The sequence below is a fragment of the Pantherophis guttatus genome, chromosome 8 (assembly GCF_059756535.1).
Source record: "Pantherophis guttatus breed Tessera chromosome 8, ASM5975653v1, whole genome shotgun sequence".
NCBI classification, from domain to species: Eukaryota; Metazoa; Chordata; class Lepidosauria; order Squamata; family Colubridae; genus Pantherophis; species Pantherophis guttatus.
In genome coordinates, this window is record NC_142070.1 from 41,944,315 (window position 1) to 41,964,849 (window position 20,535).

The 20,535-nt window shown below is 36.8% G+C and overlaps 1 protein-coding gene across 1 annotated transcript in view; it reads right to left on the reverse strand.

Annotated features, from left to right (window-relative positions):
• The window catches only part of FGL1 (fibrinogen like 1), a 28,553-nt gene extending 11,450 nt beyond the window's left edge, over window positions 1–17,103 (reverse strand). Inside the window, exons 1-6 of the mRNA XM_034442838.3 lie at window positions 16,913–17,103; window positions 13,956–14,103; window positions 12,063–12,138; window positions 5,550–5,730; window positions 2,463–2,622; window positions 1,186–1,283 (exon numbers count right to left, since the gene is read on the reverse strand). Of these exons, the coding sequence (XP_034298729.1) occupies window positions 1,186–1,283; window positions 2,463–2,622; window positions 5,550–5,730; window positions 12,063–12,128 (505 nt within the window). The 5' untranslated portion in view covers window positions 12,129–12,138; window positions 13,956–14,103; window positions 16,913–17,103. The remainder of the gene's footprint in view (window positions 1–1,185; window positions 1,284–2,462; window positions 2,623–5,549; window positions 5,731–12,062; window positions 12,139–13,955; window positions 14,104–16,912) is intronic.
• Between the last annotated feature and the right edge of the window lie 3,432 nt (window positions 17,104–20,535).

The following is a 20,535-nucleotide window of genomic DNA, read 5'->3' on the forward strand; positions in this document are numbered from 1 at the left end:
ATCACATTGAGATTATTCTAAAGAACCAGCAAATATATGAATAAAATGCTGGAGATTTACGTTTTTTTAAAAACAAAATAACTTAAAATAGCTTTTAATAGTCAAGTGTCCTCTAATTCTGCTGGATCACAATCCATTATCCTAGATAAAGGAATGAAGGGAGCTGGATTTCAATTTAAATGGAAAGGGATACCAGGTTGGGAAGAAATTGCCTGGGGCCTTGGGACAGATAACATTTTTAAGAGAGACTCAGTAGTTCACAGGTATATATTTTGCCCCATACATCCATTTCTGCAGAATGCGTTTCTCAGATATAGAAGTAAACCCTGCAAGCTGTAAAAATGATTTTAAATTCTTTTCATAGATGTCCTGGGCATGCTTGCTTAGAAAAAAGTCCAAAAGTCCAAAATTCTACAAGCCCTATGCATCCCGCAGCTCAGCTACTTCAGTGGGCAATACATGGGGCTACCTTTGAAGACTATGCAGTGCCAGCAGTGATGGTTATGTCTCCTTATTCCCAGATGACATTCCTGCTCTTTGAGCTGTAACAGCTGCCAATTTGCTTCCAGGTGAGAGAGTGGCAGGGTTGGTGGCCCTTGGGTTCGTTCAATTAAACAATATAATCTACCAGAACACAGAAAGTGGGCCTTCTTTTTCACAACACTTGCCCTCTGGAATGAGACTACTACTGAGATCCAAGTGGCTCTCATCCTGATGGCATTTTTGAGAGCCTTAAAGGCCTAGATATTCTCCCAGTGTAGGCTGGTTGGTGCGCCATGCTGGATTTCTTTATATATGTCTTTTTGAGTTGGCTGGATTGATCATCCTGCTGAGTTTTTTGGGTAACTTTTTTATTTATCTTGTGTCTGTTTTGTCCCTTTTTTCATATTCATATTGTAATTTATTTTGTCTGTTACATTGTGAGCTGCCCATAGTAATCTGGAGTTGGGTGGCATCTAAATCAAATGAATTATATAAATATATTCCCTGAGAGATCACTATATCAGAATGCATCTAAAACTGTTAACAAACTCAGCAATAAATCACACTTAGAGACTCCTTAATTTGAACTACAACTGTGAAGAAATCCTACTGAGTACTGGCCTTCCTGCTCCTTGTTACAAAATCAATCAATTCCTTATTATTGGTTTTGGTTTTTCTAATAAAGTATTGTGTTTTTCTTACCCTGAGAAGTCAGATAATGAAGGTTTTTATTCCCAAGCCAGAATTCACCATTTGCTGAAGTAAAATCTCCAAAACCCTGCTCATATTCAGTCCAATTTCTGGAAAAAAGATTAAAACCACTCATCTGTATAAATCACAGAGGATTATCAAGTGGCTTTTAAACAGTTTGTGCAGTTCTCTAACAATTACAAATTACAAACATATATTTGGTTTCTAGGCAAAAAACAAAGGAAATTCAATTCTTTTTATAGATTCACTTTCTATTATGATCAATGCTACAAGGATTTGATTGCAATTTCAGGTCCTCCAGCAATAACAATCAATAAACCTTATTATATTCTCAAAGCAGAATCATTATGCTGCTTCTGATTAAAATAACAAGAAATATAGATTTGATTAATAAATGCTGCTTTTATGGTTTTTGAAGCTTTTAAAATAATCATTATATAATGGTTTTAGGAAATGATGACTTTATAGTCTTTATGTTTAGTGGATTGTTGTATACTGCTCAGTCACTTTCCATGAAATGGATAGCTATATTAACATAATAAAGAAATAAATCTTAAGTAAAAATTCATTAAATCAGTGTGAAATACAATAAAGACCACTGATTTCTATCTTCCTACACTTTCTGCTTCTCAGTGTAACAGTGTTTTACCCAGCAAGCCACCAAAGAGAATCTTGCTAGTTATCACATTATTTTACAGAAAGACTGTAAAATAATGTGACAACTAGCAAGATTCTCTTTGGTAGAGAATCTCTGGAAGTAAATTAGTTATCTAAGAGTCAACAAGAGCACCTGGACATTTTTGGTATTTGGGGGAATTTCAGGCCCAGTGCTTTGTGTCCATACAATTGATTCTAAAAATTAAACTATAATTAAACTATATCTGAACTATATGACCATAAAAAAGTTGCATTGAGCTACATTAGTTTGAGCATAAGTTTTTACAAAAGATACATTTTCATTTTTATCCATAAGAATTGTAAATGAATTTTGTTTCAAGAACAACAAGCCTGTGAGATGAATCTAGAGATTTTAATCTGTTTAACCAAAACCTTACCTATTATATTTTGTTTAATGAAAATCTTATCACTCCCACCAAAACTGACAGAGCAAGCCACTAGTATATAAAAATAAGAACACACCTCACTCCCTAGTAGCACTGATGATGTCATCTAGTTTGGTAATGAAATGTCTTCAAGAAAGCAACCAAGCTTAGAGAGCACCAAGGACTTCACAGTTCAAGCCTGAACTACAAATATTCTCTTCTTACCTATTAAAATTTTGACTCCCATCTGACCGTCTTTGAAAGACTGTCCACCCACCTCCTTCTGTCATATCACAATAGGCAAAGAATTCACTGGGGCTCTTCAGAGGTTTCACCTTGTAAAATCCACTTTGTGTATGACCAGCAAGATAGATCTCAGCACAATCTGAATCACAGCAAAACATCAATGGATTTTTAAAATACAGTTTAGTCACATTCTCCTTCCTGCTATAAAATATTACATAGTATACCTACACAAATTTTAATTCAATGAGGCAAATGCCATTCATGGTTCATATATTGCTTCTTGCCAAAGTGTCCTGTTTATTTTTTTTATGTGTCTTTTTTTAGTTACATAATATTAAACATTGAAAAACTGAACAATAAAGGAAACCCATACAATGAAGGATGTATTTATTTAATTATAGTCACCATTTATAAGTGCATATCATATGTATTTGAAATTATAGGGGTTTTTTGAAAAAATATTGAATATGTTTAAAATATTCTTCTTGAGGTCACATATGCATACATATATGTATTTTTGTCCTCTCCAACCCCTGGATAATTTGTACGTTCAACATTATAAGTCTTAAAAGTTTTTGTCTTGATAAAAAGTTAACAGCAATAAAGAGGCAGCAAAACAAAACAAAATGGGATTGCACTTCTATTAGCCTGGATAAAATTGATCATTCCTCATCTAAAGAATTGCTAAGTGTCTTCTAAAATGGTATAGCTGGCAAATGCAAATCTCTTTGGCTTAATATTGATCATAGTTAATCTTCAAAAGTTAACCAATGATATTGATTCTGCATTTGAGTCAATTGGATAACTTTGCATTCCTTTACCATAAGCAGTGGATGATGAATTAGTGCTGGGAGAAATAGGGAACAAAATAGACATAAAATGTTAATAAAAGCTGACCTTTTCCGTCAGGCATAGGGTGATCTATCTCATCATGGCCTGATAGCAAAAGGACCCTAAGGCAGAACTAAGGAAATACTTAACAGAGTTGAGGTTGTAGCACAGAACAGTCACAAGCAATGGTTTTAATAGAACCTGGTTGCTTGATCTCTTCACTGAACCATTCAATGATAGAACACAAAGCTTATGCAAGTTGGCTAGAATGACTACTAGTTACTTACTGAAACTGCATTAAATTCAAACATAGAACTGAAGTTGGGTTAGCCCATAGTATAATGCTTAGCCAGCCATCATTAACTGTCTTGGTTACTCTTGTTCAATGTTCTGCTTTAGCTGAACCATTGGTTTATGAAAAATAACTGGAAAATTCTACTGGAAAAATTCAAGATATATAATTTCACATTTAAATAAGTAATGTAAAACACCTGCAAATACACATCCTGCAAATATTTTTCACTGTTATTACCAGCTCAGTTTTATTTCATGTCAATAATTGATGGCAAACATGTCAAAAAACTACTTCACCCTTTATATGCCGTTTCCCTAGTCAAACTTAATATTCTTTAGTTTCTTAAGATTTGACCATGCTACATGGTTTTTAACAAGGAGTTTCAAACTTGAAATCTAAGTTTCAACATATGCCAGAATTTAGCATGTAGAAAATTCTAATAACCAAATACTAGTGTACAGCACAATATGAATCACATTTAATGAATTACATGAAAACACTTCTTAGTAAGTGCACTTAAACCTCCAGAGACTACTATTCAGATTATTGCAATGTAATATAAGTACGTAATTCTTTCTACGCTGTAAAATGTATGCTAAAAATAATATTTTACATCTCTGTAAAATATTGTTGTACATTTCCACCCCGGGTCACCCCAATGATGCTCTTGAAATGATGTCCCAGTGCCTGGAGGCCATGCGGATCTGGATGGGGAGGAACAGGCTCAGGTTCAACCCATCCAAGATTGAGTGGCTGTGGTTTCTGGCATCCCGATATAGTCAGTTGACACCATCACTGACTATTGGGGGCGAGTCTTTGGCCCCCACGGAGAGGGCTCACAATTTGGGTGTCCTCCTGGATACGCAGCTGTCCTTGGAGGAACATCTGACGGCTGTAACCAGGGGGACTTTTTATCAGGTTCGCCTGATCCGCCAGTTGCGGCCCTTCCTAGATCGGGATTCCTTGTGCAGAGTCACTCATGCCCTCGTCACCTCTCGCCTGGACTACGGAAATGGTCTCTACATGGGGCTCCCCTTGAAGAGCACCCGGAGGCTCCCACTGGTCCAGAATGCGGCTGCGTGGGTAGTTACGGGAGCCGCATGGCACTCCCACATAACACCTCTCCTGCGTTAGCTGCACTGGCTTCCAGTGGTCTTCCGGGTGCGCTTCAAGGTGTTGGTTATCACCTTTAAAGCGCTCCATGGCATAGGACCTGGATATCTTCGAGACTGCCTGCTGTTACCAATGGCCTCCCACCAACCTGTGCCTCCCACAGAGAGGGCCTCCTCAGGGTGCCATCGGCCAAGCAATGTAGACTGGTGGCCCCCAGGGGGCGGGCCTTTTCTGTGGGGACACCTGCCCTCTGGAATCAGCTGCCCGCAGAGATATGAAGAATCCAAGACCTCAGTGCCTTCCGCCGTGCCCTTAAGACCTTTCTTTTTCAGCAAGCCGGGCTGGCTTAACACATTTTTAAATGTTTTTAATATATGCCAAACGCATATATATCTTTTTAACTGTATTTTAATGTTTGTATTTATGTTTTTACTTTGGCTGTGCACTGCCCTGAGTCCTTCGGGAGAAGGGCGGTATATAAATCTGACAATAAATAAATAAATAAATAAATAAATAAATAAGGTAAGTCATTTTACTAAACTTTTGATTGATGAAGAGTAGAAAACCTAAACAAAGGCCCTTTAATAAGGAGAAGGAGAAGGAGAAAGAGTGGGTTTAGAGATCTGCTTTTTCAAGCATTGTGCAGGATAAAATGCTTTACGTATCCTGCGCAATGCTCGAAAAAGCAGATCTCTAAAACCCACTCCTTCTCCTTCTCCTTCTCCTTCTTAAATGGCCTTTGGATTCTAAACTTTGATCAACCCCCAGGTTTGTAAAAGGAATGTTTTGAGCCCACCTGGAGAATAAAGATGAAATTTATTTCTAACCTTTGTACTTTGTTTCTTCTCCCAGGTTGATGACACTGTTTTCACCTTCTTTATCTCTGCTCTGTATATCTCTCTCCATTAAGAGGTTCACAATTCTTGCCTGTTGTTGCTTCACACTGTGTTCCAGAAGTCTCACTTGGGCCTGGAGTCTCAGCTGCTCTTGGAAACAACTTCCTACAGTCTTCAGGAAGGAGAGGAAAGTCATGGGGCTTATCAGTGAGTTGCTAAGTATTTCAGTGTCAGTTCATAACCAGTTCCCACAAAATTCTATTACATTCAAATAATATGGAATGCACTTTCTTAATAGATAGCTGAGCTTTTAAGTTCTTGTTTATTGCTCCTAGTTATATGCATAGGACAGATTCCTTTTGTTCCTGAAAAGGTGCCTAAGCCACACATATAGAGCTAAAAATAATTGGGGGATTTTCAAGATATTTAGAATCATGTGTGTTGAAAACCCTCTCTTGACTCTGTTTTTTAAAAGTGGCAAAAGAATTTCAAGAGAATTCAAATGATACCAAGTGAACTAATAAAAAACCAGAGTATACATCCCCTTATTTTTGTTATTCTAAATAAAAGTTGATAAATGACACACATTCTCTAATTTTCTTGCTTGTTCTGTGCTATTTTTCTCACATTTAATTGATGCTGATTCAGGACATAGAGTTTATTCTGGAAATAGAGAAAAAATTGGCACCAAATAAAAGGCATTTATGAATAAGGAATTTCATAGACATGTTTTGAAGACAACTGAGAAAGGAGGTATGAAGTAATCATTATGTGTGCATGTGAGAGTGCCTAACACCAGAACCTAATCTGAACAATACTTAATTTGGCAGATTTCCTAAGTAGAGTAGAAAGGATATTTATTTATGGGAAATTCTTCATATGGATAGGACCTAATTAACTACATTCTACCAGGAAGAAAGTCAAAAAGCATGTGCTCTGTGCCTGAAAAAAAAAGCAGAAGGGAGTGACATGAGATGAGCAATTAGACAAGATGAGACAAAGAGAAGGAAGAGGAAAAAATGAAGGCACATCCACCCAACTGTTCTGCTGTGTTCCCATTCAAAGGCCAGCAGGAAATCATGCCATTCCAAATCCTGTTCAAACAGACTCCTGAAATGGGAGTCTGCTGCATTGGTATCCATTCAACTTCAACACATGATATTCCAAGGACGATGATTGGTCCTTGGAATATCATGTGACAGTCCAGACCTTTCAATACCACCCACCATCCAGGAGGAAAAGCCTCCTCTGCTATGTACAACCTTGTAATTGTTCCTTAGACACAGTAATGATTTTCCCCAGTGATCATCCATGATTAACAGAACCTTTACAAAATCTTTACAAGGTAAGAGCAATAAATTTTTTATATATCTAGGCCACCATCCAGTGGTCATTTGAGTTCTGAAATGCAGCTGCTGGAACCATGTTGAGATTGCAGGTTTGCTGTAAGGATCCATGTGGGAGTTGCAAAGTGCAGGCACTGTGATGGGAATGTCACAAAAGCACAAGAATTGATTTTTTAAATATTATAGTTTCATTTGCATGCACTTAGCCAGGGATGAGGTCAACCAACTGGCAGGTCAACCTACACATTCAAAAAAGATAAAAAAGTGGCTATGGAAGCTGGGGTTCCCTCATAGCCAAAACATCACTGAAGTAGTAAAGGTGCTGAGTCTAAGATACAGGATAGAAAAAGCTGTCCTAAGCTGGACCAATTACGATCAACACTCTGCCACCTCCAACCGTATCATCTTAAATTTTTTTCTTCCATGTGCCACAGAAGATCTATCCAGAATAAAAAGAAAACACATCTTACAGAATGAGGGATCTCAATTCACTTCTGATCTGCCTCAGCAGTGAACTGACAGTAAGATTCAGGTGTTAACCTGAGGGCATGTCCTTTGGAAACACTGGTGTGCCATTGTATCAGGGCAATATGGATACAGACATACCGTAGAATAAATCTAACCCTTTCCCCCAATTATGGGCAGTAAGTTGTAAGTTGCTTAACAGCTAGTACTATTGGATCTACATTGCCAGCATTCCCAAGTCATATCCTTCTCCTGGTTTTCACCCTGTACTACATTTTTAAAATATTGGTTTTAAAAGTGGGAAACTAGAACGCTACACAACAAAACCTTCATGAGTCATTTGTATTTCCAATAACCTAAGAAGTTTTGCAAATTTAGGAACTGACCATATCAGTTATGGAACATGCCTCAACATTCTCTAAAAATTCCAAATATGCCCACAGGACTAAAAAGACCAGACTCTGGCTTACATTAGTATTTTTCAGTTCCAACATCTGCAGTGGGAATTCCAGAGATTGAAAAAAATGACATACAATGTCAACTGTGCTTTGCTTGGGTTTGCTTTGCTTTGCTTTATACAAATACTGTATATATTCATCATGTTCAAAATCACATTAGTCTGTTAATGTTCCCTTTCTATTATTGTGACAACACCAGAAATTATTTTCTCATTATTGTGTATTTGAAATTCATCAGTTTAAAACATAAGCCTTCCCATCATTCAACTTAATTAAGTTTGGCTGGACTTAAAAGTAGGCAATTACCACAGCCATACCACTATTATATATATATAATGTGTGTGTGTACATATATATATACACTATTATTTGTGGTAAAAGAGAAGATTAATCTGGGGCTAGGCCTTTTCCCTCCTTTTTTTTCATTCTACAAGACATAATTCAGGGTTGTTGAACAACAGCAGGAAATGAACTAGATGAGAAGGCAGCGATGGGTGAATATGTAAGACTGGTAACAAGAAAATTAAGTCATTATTTTTAAACCAAGTCCTTCTCAACTTTGGCGTTCATTTCTAGGCTGTGTTAAATAAGCATTTGTTGCTCAAGGCATATTGACTCTGGATCCAGATGGAGTGCATGTTCACTGTTTAAATATTTGGGTTGCATTTTAGATTTTTTGTTTTTCATTTAATTCCTGCCGTTCAGTGCAATCCAATCTATGGCAGTAGAAAATATGTGCCGAGATTAGGTAGCTAGTCAGGAAAGCATCCTGGAGGGAGAGGCACAATGACAGTCCAAAGGAGCTTTGCTAATGCTCTAACAATCAGTATAAAAGGCAGTTTTCCTGTGGCTAACTGTGTTGCTGGGTCAGCATAAGGAACGAGTTTTTCTGTGATGGAGGAGAAAATGCAGAGAGAGGAATACCCTGTGGCAAATGTGTCATTCTTCCATCTCTTAATGTACTTTTGTCACTAGAAAAAAAGATGAAAACAGCTTTGAGAAAATAGGCACGCATGCAACCCCTAAAAATGAAGATCAATAAATATTTATCTGGAAGCACTCCTAGTCTAATGAAACAAGCATGACAGGAAATGGACTTTTTCCTATTTAACGACATGAGCTCGTTAAACCCATGAGCTTCATGCAAGAAAGAACTATTATTAAACAGCAAAGGGATCACTTCAATTCTCAAGACTGGGATAAGAATGTCAAAACTGGAAGAAAATTCCCAGGAAATGAATTTTGGGACTGATCTAGGATTGTTCTGTTACTTATTTGAAAATTTTATATGATCATCTCTATTACATAAAATACCAAATTAAAACTCATAATACACCACCAACATTATAAAGTAACTTCACAAAAACAAACACACACATATAGAGTATATACAAACAGACTAACTATTAGCTGCTCCAGGTCAGGGTTGTCCAATCTTAACAATTTTAAGACTTGTGAACGTCAACTCCCAGAATCCCCCAGCTTGCCATCCCTCTGTAGTTGCTAGCTGATTAGGGTCTATCCTTTAAATGTTGCTCAGTGGGATTTTAAAAAACACGGATGCTCCATACTTTGACTGTCCAATTGTAAAATATCGAAGGAAGCAGGAGCACTTTGATCTTTCTTTCTTAAATATGAACTTCTTAACACATTAAAAACAATCTTTTTGTTAGAATGCAATGGAAGGTTGAAAAGATAGTGATGAAAAGTAATTTTAACTGCAAGTAATTTCCATCTGAAACAAGAGGTTTCAATATCCAGTTTTTACATCAGACTTATCATATCACTCCCCTTCTCCCCACACTGTCTCTCCTCAGTCACTTTTCTCCTTGCCCACTTGTGATACAGGAAATAAGAATGGCTGGTAAAATAGTTTGAAGTACTCTGTGGAAATAAGTTTCTAGACACAAATAAGAAAGTTCAATTTTTCATGTATCCCTGTTATGTCAGTTTTCAATTTGCCTTAAAAGGCATATTTGGCAATAACAAACCTAAATAAAATCACATTCCTGAGTTTCTCATCCCACTCTCTCAGTTTTATAATGGATGGATGGATGGATGGATGGATGGATGGAAGGAAGGAAGGAAGGAAGGATGGATTATTTCCTTCTCCCTCAAAGGAAAAAAAAAGTTTTAGCTGTCTATCACTGGTAGCATATCTGAAGTGGAAATTCTGCATTTATATTCTTATATACTAGGGCTTTTACTATTGACATAAAAATACTAAATACAGTTTTGGGACTTTTTCTGAACAATTTACCAAATCCCAAAGCCTCCAAGCATAAGAAAAGGAGTGGATCAAACACCTATCTGAATAAATTACATCACAAATAATCACCAGCTTCTTTCTCGTCCCCTTGTTGATCTTTAAACAAGTCACTTAAGGACAACACTAGACTTCTTGAGTTGAGAATGCTACATTTGCTTCTTCTGGAAAAAGACATTTTCTGCACGTTTACAAATACCGTAAGAGAAATCTGCTGCAAATTCTATCACCAAAGAAATTAGAACAAAAATTCCATTTTTTTTTGTTCTATAACTATATTTCACAAGTAAGTGGAATTAAAGCCACTCACCTGGAACACTACAGAATTCTAAATTTTAAAGTGATTGAGGATAGTCCCTTAAAATCCATTAAAATGCAAAACAAAAACATAATTATTGGGCGGGATGTTATTTAGGTTGTGGCTAGATCACTAATTGGAAACAGATTGTAATTGACTCAGCCTCCTTTACTGAGTACATTTTTTTAAAAAAATCTAAATTTAAAGCCAGATATTAAACAGCTGTTGTCAAACTCTTTGGTTTCCAGGCATATAACTGCATGTTTCTCCCAGATGCTATGACTGATAAACGCACACACGCTTTTATAACTTATATGGCCAGTTACAAGCTAAAATTTACATCCAAGTAGATACAATATTTTACAAAAAGTGTTCTTTTTTTTTTTTACATGAGCCCCATAAGGCAATTACAAATGCTGATAATTTGAAATGATGAATTTGGAATTTAGCATCCAGACAATTACAAACAACAACAAAGATATTTCTTTGTGTCTCAAACCATATCCACACCTCTTACATTTTAATTCTAATCCTATGTTCATTGACCGTCAAGATGATAATAGTAAAATCTAGTTACATTATTCAAGGATAAAGCAGTTCCTTCTGATGATTGCTTGAGGTAAGCTTTTACTAACATAGTAAAGGAACACACCATCTACATGTTCTGACAACATTATAGCTGAATAATTATTAGCTATTAGCTATTTCTACCTGTTGATGTATTAAGAAGAAAACTTACAAAAACAATGAAAAATATTATAAACCACATATAACAGTGGCTAAGACGCTGAGCTTGTCAATTGAAAGGTCGGCAGTATCCGTAGTGCTGCGTAATGGGGTGAGCTCCCGTTACTTGTCCCAGCTTCTGCCAATTTAGCAGTTTGAAAGCATGTAAAAAATGCAAGTAGAAAAATAGGGACCATCTTTGGTGGGAATGTACACTGCTCAAAAAAAATAAAGGGAACACAAGCAGAAGACATCTGAGATCTGAATGAATGAAATCGCCTTATTAAATACTTTGTTTGTTACATACAGTAGTTTTGTGTTCCCTTTAGTTGTTTAAGCAGTGTATAAACTACAGTATGTAAAGAACAAAGTATTTAATAAGGCGATTTCATTCATTCAGATCTCAGATGTCTTCTGCTTGTGTTCCCTTTATTTTTTTTGAGCAGTATATATAACACCAAGACTTAGGTCTGGTAACAAAGGGGAAATGAGGAAGCAAAATAAGAAAGGAAATGAAAAATGTTTGGAACTAGCAGGGAGCATCTGCCCTCTGCTGGCATAACTACTTATGAGCAAGAGATGAAGGAAGAAGTTAAACTCAACCATTTTTTGTTAAGATCCTATTTGTGAAAAAGCTAATGAGAACTAGAGAGGCAAAGCTTAAAGTTCTACTTTACCTCTAACCATTTCACCAAAGTTACAAAAATATAACAAAACTTTGAAATTGCCCAATCTTTGAGGCGCAAATTCATGTTTTGTTCCCTTCCCTACCAGTTGCTTTTAAAAATCAAACAGGGTTCTAATTATTTAGGAGAATCTGTTCTATGCAGCTCATTTCTGGATCACTACATCCCCTTTGTGAATACAATGTATGCATGGCTTTTTCACTTCACTCCTCCCTTTTAAAAAATATACAGAAGCTTTCTTGCAAACAGTAAAACTTACCGAGTCGAGGGAGCATATGATTGTTGTGTGTAGAAGTAGTAAGTACAATAAACTCCACTTTTCCATTTTGATGAACCTGCAAAGAAAACCAGCACTGTTTGTCAGCTGAAATGCAAGCATAAGTTCTCAGCACTTGGCACTGTGCAGGAGCCATTAGGGATTGCCTGGTTGTTTTCTCATTGGCTCTTCATTGTCTTGGTAGGGTGGAGATATATAGTGATAGAAATCAGATTACTTCAAAGTTCTAGCCAATTTTCAGGCAAGATAGGCAAAAAAGAGCATATCTTAAGACAAATTTAAGGTTAAAAATGTTTCTTAACCAGGTGTCACTCTGAAAAAGAAATTATAGTTTACATTTAAAAAAAAAATTAGTGCTACAGCCCTAAAGGGTATTGGGACCTACCTGGGCTAGATGAGATACCATTTTATGACTTTTTATCAGCTGAAATACATATATATTATATGTATAACTATATATTTATTAACTGATTTGGTCTTTGAAGACTTGAACTGTATGCCTTGAATAACTCATTGGTGAGTAAACCACAATTGGTTAGGCTTCTACATTATGCTACATAAACATAAATCATGATTTACATAGTATAGAACTCACACTATCTGTTGAATTCAATAAATTATGTGACATTTGTGATCCCAGTTTTCTTTAGTATTGTAGTACATTATTCTCTCTTGATCCTGGATTGGTTTAATTTAGTCACCTTTAAAGTGTAAGAATAAAGTAACAACTGATGTCCCTTTGATTTCAATGGCTTAATTGATGTACAGTACAACTAAATCTACATGCAGTGAGTTGCTCATAGTATCATCATATTTGTCTTTGCAATAGAGAACGTACTCTCTTCGGTTTTTCGTTAGAGTAGAAAATAGCATAAAATTTAACATGCCTTCTTTGTCATAGTGTCTGCCTGATGAAGTAGCTTCCTCCTGGAAATATGGATGGCCCAACCTGGTTGGCTTTCTTGAGGGCTGTAAAAATCTGGTTTTCCCTAGCCTGGGGCTAGTGTAATAATCAAGTTCCCATAAGGGTGTGAAATGTTGGCAATTAGATTTTTACAGGGGTCTCAATTTGACTTTTCTTGCTTTTTCTTTTAATTGATTAGATTGTGTATTGCATTATCTTTCTCTGCCACCCATTTGCTATATCACTTTAGTTATTAAATTTTTATGCCACCCATATTCCCTATAACAGTGATGGCTAACCTTTTTGCCATCGAGTGCCAAAAGCGTGGGGAGCGTGGGGGGGTGGTTCACGCACATGCGTGCCCACACCCATAATTCTATGTGCCCCGCCCCCCATGTATGTGCTCATGCCCTCCCCCGCACTCCCTCTGCTTTTAGTACACAATGGCACGGTGGGCCAGGTAGGCCCCTTTTTTGCCCTCCTCAGGCTCCAGAAGCTTTCTAGGAATCTGGGGAGGGTGAAAATGGCCTTTCCCACCCCCCCCCAGAGGCCCTCTGGAGACTGGAAATGGCCCGTTTCCTGACTTCCAGTGGGCCCAGAAGGCCCGAAAATCAGCTGGCCAGTACTCGCACGCGCACTGGAGCTGAGCTAGGGCAACGCTCGCGTGCCCACAGATATGGCTCTGTGTGCCACCTGTGGCATGCATGCCATAGGTTCGCCATCACAGCCCTATAAGGTGACTCTGGGAAGTTTACAGGTTATGAAAAAAGTAGAAAAATTAATTAAAACGTTAGAACATTAAAGCTACACAGATTAAAAATTTAAATCTATAATGAAATCAGAACCAAGAGGTTGTCTTATCCCATCCGCCACCTCCAGTAGTGATCACCCCTCTTAAATCCCTAGGCCAACTGGCAAATCCAAGTTTTAGTACCCTTCCAGAAGGTCAAAAGGGCAGGAGCAGTTCTCACCTTCAATGGTAGAGTGGTCACAGCTGGAAAGGCTCTTTTCTTTGAACCTGCCCAAGGGGATCTGTAGCAGGTCTCTTCCGCTGGCGCAAGTGAGGTGGGCAAGTCCCATCAGGGAGAGATGGCTCCTCAGATAGTCCAATCAATTGATCTTAGAACGTTAATATGATAATGGTTTATCTACTTGAGATTATTATGCATCTCTATGTACATTTTTTCAGATCCCAAAATGTTCTCTCAGTTACAATCCAATAAAATTTTCACTGTGGTACATAGCTATTTGGGGAAGTTCCGATGTTCAAACTAAAGATATTAAAACACACATTTAAATTGTGCTGGCTAAATAATGATTTGCATATTCATTTGTTTGCTAATGAGATTCATTCTTATAGGTGATAGCAAAACTATAAACCAAATGGTATCAAAGTCTATAATTAGCTAAACGGAACAACAAACAGTCTACAGTGCCTCATTAAGTTGCCAGATTAATCTGAAAAACACAGCTACAGCTCGTCATGTATTAACTAGGGCTGGTGGTATTTTGTTATGTATTGATATTTGCAAAAGAAAAGATCACTTGCAAGAAAAGCTAAATAATCTTACATAATATCAAATATAGTGGGAACTTGTTATATAGTATATATAGCATCAAATACTAATCTTCCAGCTCTTAGCACTTTCTCCCATATAGATATAATGGAACTGATTTTAACCATATTTATTATACTGCTATTATGCTATTAAAATGCTGCTATTATAATACATGCTATGTCAGATTGCAACTCAGAAATAGGTATTAAAGTTGTGAAGTGTTCAAATTGCTATTTCTGGAAGTTATTGATTGCCACATAAAACTAATCTGGAAATATCATATAAAAATATCTACAGAAATCTCTACCCAGGTACTTTTTATTAAGAGATTCATACACTGCTTTTCATGATGAGGAAACAATGGTGCCTGTGACAAATGGAAGCATTTGCACAGCAGTAGGAACATCTAGTTTATATCTAAGCAGTTCACAGTGATATGTATGACAAAATCAACAATGTAAAATACAAACATAATAGTACAAAAATAATAAAGATAATACAATAATATCCTTCATCAACACTCACTCATGGCCCTGCTTTTTCTAAATAGTGTACTCTTCCCAGGCCTTCCAGAATAAGCAGGATTCAATAAGTCTCTGGAATACCATTGGGAAAAGAGACAAGATGTTGTAGAGATGAAGAGTCCATGCTGAGAATGCCTATTTTGAGGCTCCTATTGTTGGACAGCCCAGGTTGGGGAATCCATAGCAGGAATGCTATTTGTGTGCAATGGATAGGGAGATTCTACTTCACCAAAAACTCATTGATCCTGATATCAGATAACAACATGCTTGACTGGAAAACATACACTTGATGCCTGTAGAGGATCTTTAAGAGAAGCTATACAGGGAATGAATTGCAGTCATCTAGCTGAGAAGTGATATGGATATGAGTAGCTGATCTCAGTACCCCCACTCCAGGAAAGACTGCAAGTGGCACATCAGACAAAATGGGGAAAAACTCCTGCCAGCTAGAGCCTCTATTTGCCCCTATATTGTGACCCTACTCTTTGAGGGGAAGCACAACCCCCCAATGGTTAATGTTGATACAGTCCTGGAATCAGTTGGTTTCTGGATTAGCCACCATTCCATTTTGCTTGGCTTTAGTCTGAGACTGTTCCACCCCATCCTACACTCAGGATTCCTACTACTGGTATATCTCCCATTTGGTTCATCATGGTAGAACTCTATAGCAGGAATCATCTGATGATATGTCACCCATCAGATTTATGAAGATGCTAAATAAAACAGGAAAGGGGAATGAGCATTCAAATTCCCATAGCTAGAAAAGTTGTTAATAGATTATTCTGATTTAGAATTAAATGGCAGTTAAAATTGCATAAAAGGAACACAAGCAACATAAATCATAACATATTTATAGTTACAGTGGAAATATTATACAATACAATATTCCACCTAAACCTACCAACCATCTAACTTTACTAATAGAATTTAGAGAAAAACAGTTTTCCTGTCATGGTGATTATCTGCTCACCACCTTTCCAACAATTAATCTGCTACATTGAATAAATCAATTTTCAAAATCTTTTTAAATGCATCCAAGAATGTGTAAAGCCAGAGAATGGTAGAAGAAAATTGCATAGTGTAATAGTAACAACAACATTTCTCTTTTTCTGATGAGGCGTTTTTAATTAAAAAACAAATATATATGGAAAACAGCCACATCAAACTAAAAAAAACAACAACCCCATGTTGAAGGGTATATAACTATGGGTACAATTTTAATATTTATCATTCTGAAACAAGATGTAAATACTATTTCAAAAGGCTTATTGTATCTCTTAATTTTAGATATAATTAAACTGAAAAATATAGATGGAACAATTTAATTGCTATGCACATTTTACAGTTTCTGTCAAGATCATGCTTATATTATATCAACAGTATCATTTTAATCCAGTGATATCAAATAACTTTACATTTAAATATCTAACTGAAAAAGATTGGGTAATTCCCAGGACTGGGCAATTCCAACATAGATAGTGAAAACCTATCTTAATCAGCTTCCTGTCAATTGTAGTGACAGGCAAGGATCTTGTGAGGGGTTTTTTTTTTTTTTTTTGGTAAGAGAATTGCCTTTTCTCTATTATATGGCCTTCAAGTCAAATTATGTGCCTTGAAGGCCGCATAATAGATTAGTGCTCACATAGTAATTGGGGGGGGGGGGAAGCTTTTGCTATTGTTGTATATGGAAATGCATTCATATTCTTTGCAAGAAAGTCTCCAATGCTTGCCTCAATAGCAAGATGCAGTGCTATCAATCCAGTCTTATGTGAATTTACTTGAGATTTCTTCTGAATTTACTTATTTAAAAAGTTCTAGGAAACATACTTTAGAATTGCAACCTACCTTCCTTCCTTCCCCCATCTTCATCCTTGCCAGCTAGTAAAAATACATCACTTCTAGTCGAAAAAATTGCTTGTTTTACCTCTGAAAACTGGAAAGTTAGTATCTTCAGAGCTGATCCAAGTTTTCCCCAGAATCTTTTTTTGCCTTTATTTGGGAACTGTTCAAACTGTAATGAGTCAGGAGTGAGGAATGTTTGGAGGAGCTGGGCTTGACAGTTATAAAGACAATGCTAATAGAATCATCTTCAGCCATTTAGAAATGTCCATGTGTATACCTTTTTTTTTTTAAGGATCAATTTTTTTTTTCATAAGAGAATTTTGGACAGAATTAGGCATCAATCTCATTGCAGGCTGTTATTTTGGAAAAAGGGAGAATTGGAAACTCTCCTTATTGGTTGTTGAGAAAAAGTATTTGATAAAGCTGGAAAATAAATGGTGTCTGTTGCTAACAAACTACACCAAAATGTGGTTTGGTTATACTGTAGTATGCTGTGTGATGTGAACCAGGGGTGAAATCCAGCAGGTTCTGACAAGTTCTGGAGAACTGGTAATGGAAATTTTGAGCAGTTTGGAGAACCAGCAAATACCACCTCTGGCTGGCCCAGAGTGGGGTGGGAATGGAGATTTTGGCAGTATCCTTCCACTGCCATGCCCACCATGCCACACCACACCACGCCCACCAAGCCATGCCCACAGAACTGGTAGTAAAAAAATTGGATTTCACCACTGATGTGAACCCCAGTTGTTCCCAAGAATGGTGGTGACACATGTCTTATCAGTAGCCTAAACGTCAACTGCTAGTCCAGTTCATTATAGTTTCTATATGCTACTGTTAATGGGGTCTGGGGTACTCCATTTGTGAACCAGATCTTGTAAACTTTCTTTCTTTGGTGATCAGTAATTATAGGACAACTGTTCAGTGTGCATTCATGATATCAAATATGTATACCTATGAAAAATGCAAAGCAACAATCTATTCATATGTGGGGAAAAGCTGTCTCTGGCCTTTTTTCCTACATTCTCTACAGGCTGAAACAGTATACAAGAATACAATTCCTAGGAGCAAAAAGTTGCCCATTCCTACTGTATACACAATTGCACTTCTCAGAAAGTATTCACAGGATTGTGTTATTTATCCCTTAGAAATGTTTTCAATAAAGAAGTAAACAGTGGTTGCTCTCTTCATATACAGTCTGTGTTTTTAATTGCTTCTTAGAACATAACACTGTAGTAACACAAGAGTTACTAAACAAATCTTTCCAAATTTATTTGGCTATTTTCAGTAAAAGATTTTCTTCATCAGAATTTTTTTCTTACGTAATTTGTTTTTAAGACTGGGCTGGTCTTGCTTTAGTATTGCATTTGGCAGCAGTCCAAGATTTGGTAAATGTTCTGTGTTTGCAGGCTAATGTTACATACCTGCCCTTCAGAGTTCCACGGATTAGAACATTTTCTTGTTTATATTAAATAACACTTTGAAATTTTACTTACTTATTTTTTCATAGGTTTAGTTCTGGTCTGCAAAATTTGAAATTGTCGTTAGCTATCGTGCAAAATGCAGAGGTCTACATTTATACAAAAAGAGTTGTCAGTCCTTGCCTGAATCAATTTTTGCATGATCTGTTGCAAATTAATTGGTTTACATTTTCTCCTTGGTCCCTAACTGTGGGATGTAAAAGGCAAATTGTTTTTTTTAGAACTGAGCAGAGCTTTAAAGTATTCCAAGAAGACCATGTAAGACGACAATCCAACCCTATGGTCTGCTGTTGGTGGATCTTTGGCTATAGTGACTCCATTTGGGCATTAAAGACCAACATGTGAGGAGAATATCAGGCTGCAAAATGATACTTATATTTTTTTTAATTTTGGTTTTTAAAAAATTACAACTGATTGAGGCATCTTCTATTGATGAATAGACATTCTAATAAGTAGCTGTAAAAATGAAAGCTATTAAGCTACAACTGCAGCCTGTTTTTTAGGATTAATTCTTCCAAACAATCTCATAGTTCTCTGATTCCACATTCACTATAAGTGTACTGGAGCTCCTATTGGCATTCTCTGTGAATTTCCTCCCCTTCTTGCAGCTTCACATCAGCTAAGGCGGGGTGTCAAACTCAAGGCCGAGGGGCTGAATCCAGCCTGCAGGGTGCTTAGATCTGGACTGTGGAGCCGCCCTGGAAACAGTGAAGGACCGACCCACAGTGTCTCTGCCAGAGAAATGGAGTTCATGAGGGCCATGGGCGGCCTTCTGGAGCTCTGATTTTGTGGGCAGAGGATTGCAGGAGGCCATCGCAGCTGAAAACGGAACTCAGGAACCCATTTTTGCTGACAGAGCACTCGGGCCATCATAGGCACCTCCAACACGAGTGATGTTGAACTGGCCATGCCCATCCTGACCACGCCCCCCCCTCCAAAGTCAAACACAACCCTGATGAGGCCCTCAATGAAATCAAGTTTGACACCCCTGAGCTAAGACATTAAGCAAAACACAATTCTGTTAGCAGAATCCATTGTAGTCCAGATCATCAATCCAGGGCATAAAAGGAATAAGTTAACATTTCACCTTAGAGGCTATGTAAAAATGAACTATTATGTATCAGCATCTACTGAAAACAATTTGTATTACAAAAATGATTATTTTTGAAAGTCAGTGCCATAGTTGATATATTATAAATTCCTATACACACCAAACAAAATTAATGCATATTAAACACATTCAATTAGATTAATGGTTTGGGGAGAAGATACTGTAGTTTAGTGGTAGAAGATTTTGTAAATAAAGAAGAATCAGGTGCAATTTTTAACATTTCAGTTGTTGAAGCATATTGTCCCTGAAAGATTTTGTTTATAGGAATGGCATCTCAGAATTTGATACTTATTTTTTCCCCTAGGAATGCCTAATTGGATTATATGTACAAGAATCATAAACTTGTATATATTAGAAAGTATTTTGGCTGAAATGAGATGAGAATTCTGACCTGGCAAATATTATAGGAGCCAGGTTTACTTTTCTATTTTATATAATTCTGCCAAAAGAACTATTCCTGTTCCTAATCTTCTTGTCCCTATGTTTTGTATCCACAACAAAAGTAACACAGAAATCTTTATTAGGACACATCCTATGAATGTAATTGTACGAAAGAGTAAACATTGTATAACCATTTTATCCTTTTCCAATTTTCAAAGGTTGTTTGCAATTCCACATATTCTTTCTTTAATTCTTTTAAACGTCTTCAATAAAATTTATTTAAAATAGGGTATTTTGAAAATAATGAAAAATTTACTTTGCAAGGTCCATACCACCACTTATGAAGCATTTGAAATCTCTAGTATAACTTTAATCTGGAAGGGAAAAAAATAACAAAAACCTTCAAAGTCAACAAACGAATGAAAGAACCAAATATATATTTATTTTTTCAAATGCTATCTCCGATAAAAAGCTTGCAGTGGCCCATCTGAGGTCAACTCTTGCACATAGAGTGGAAAAAGGCTCCTTTTTCATTCAGCCCCTGTGTTTTTCAACTTAAATTTCCCATGTACCTGTAAAATATGAAAAGAGAATAGCAATAGAAACCTTCCCATACACTGCATCATTTTTGGAACACTACTTTGCCTTAAGCTAAT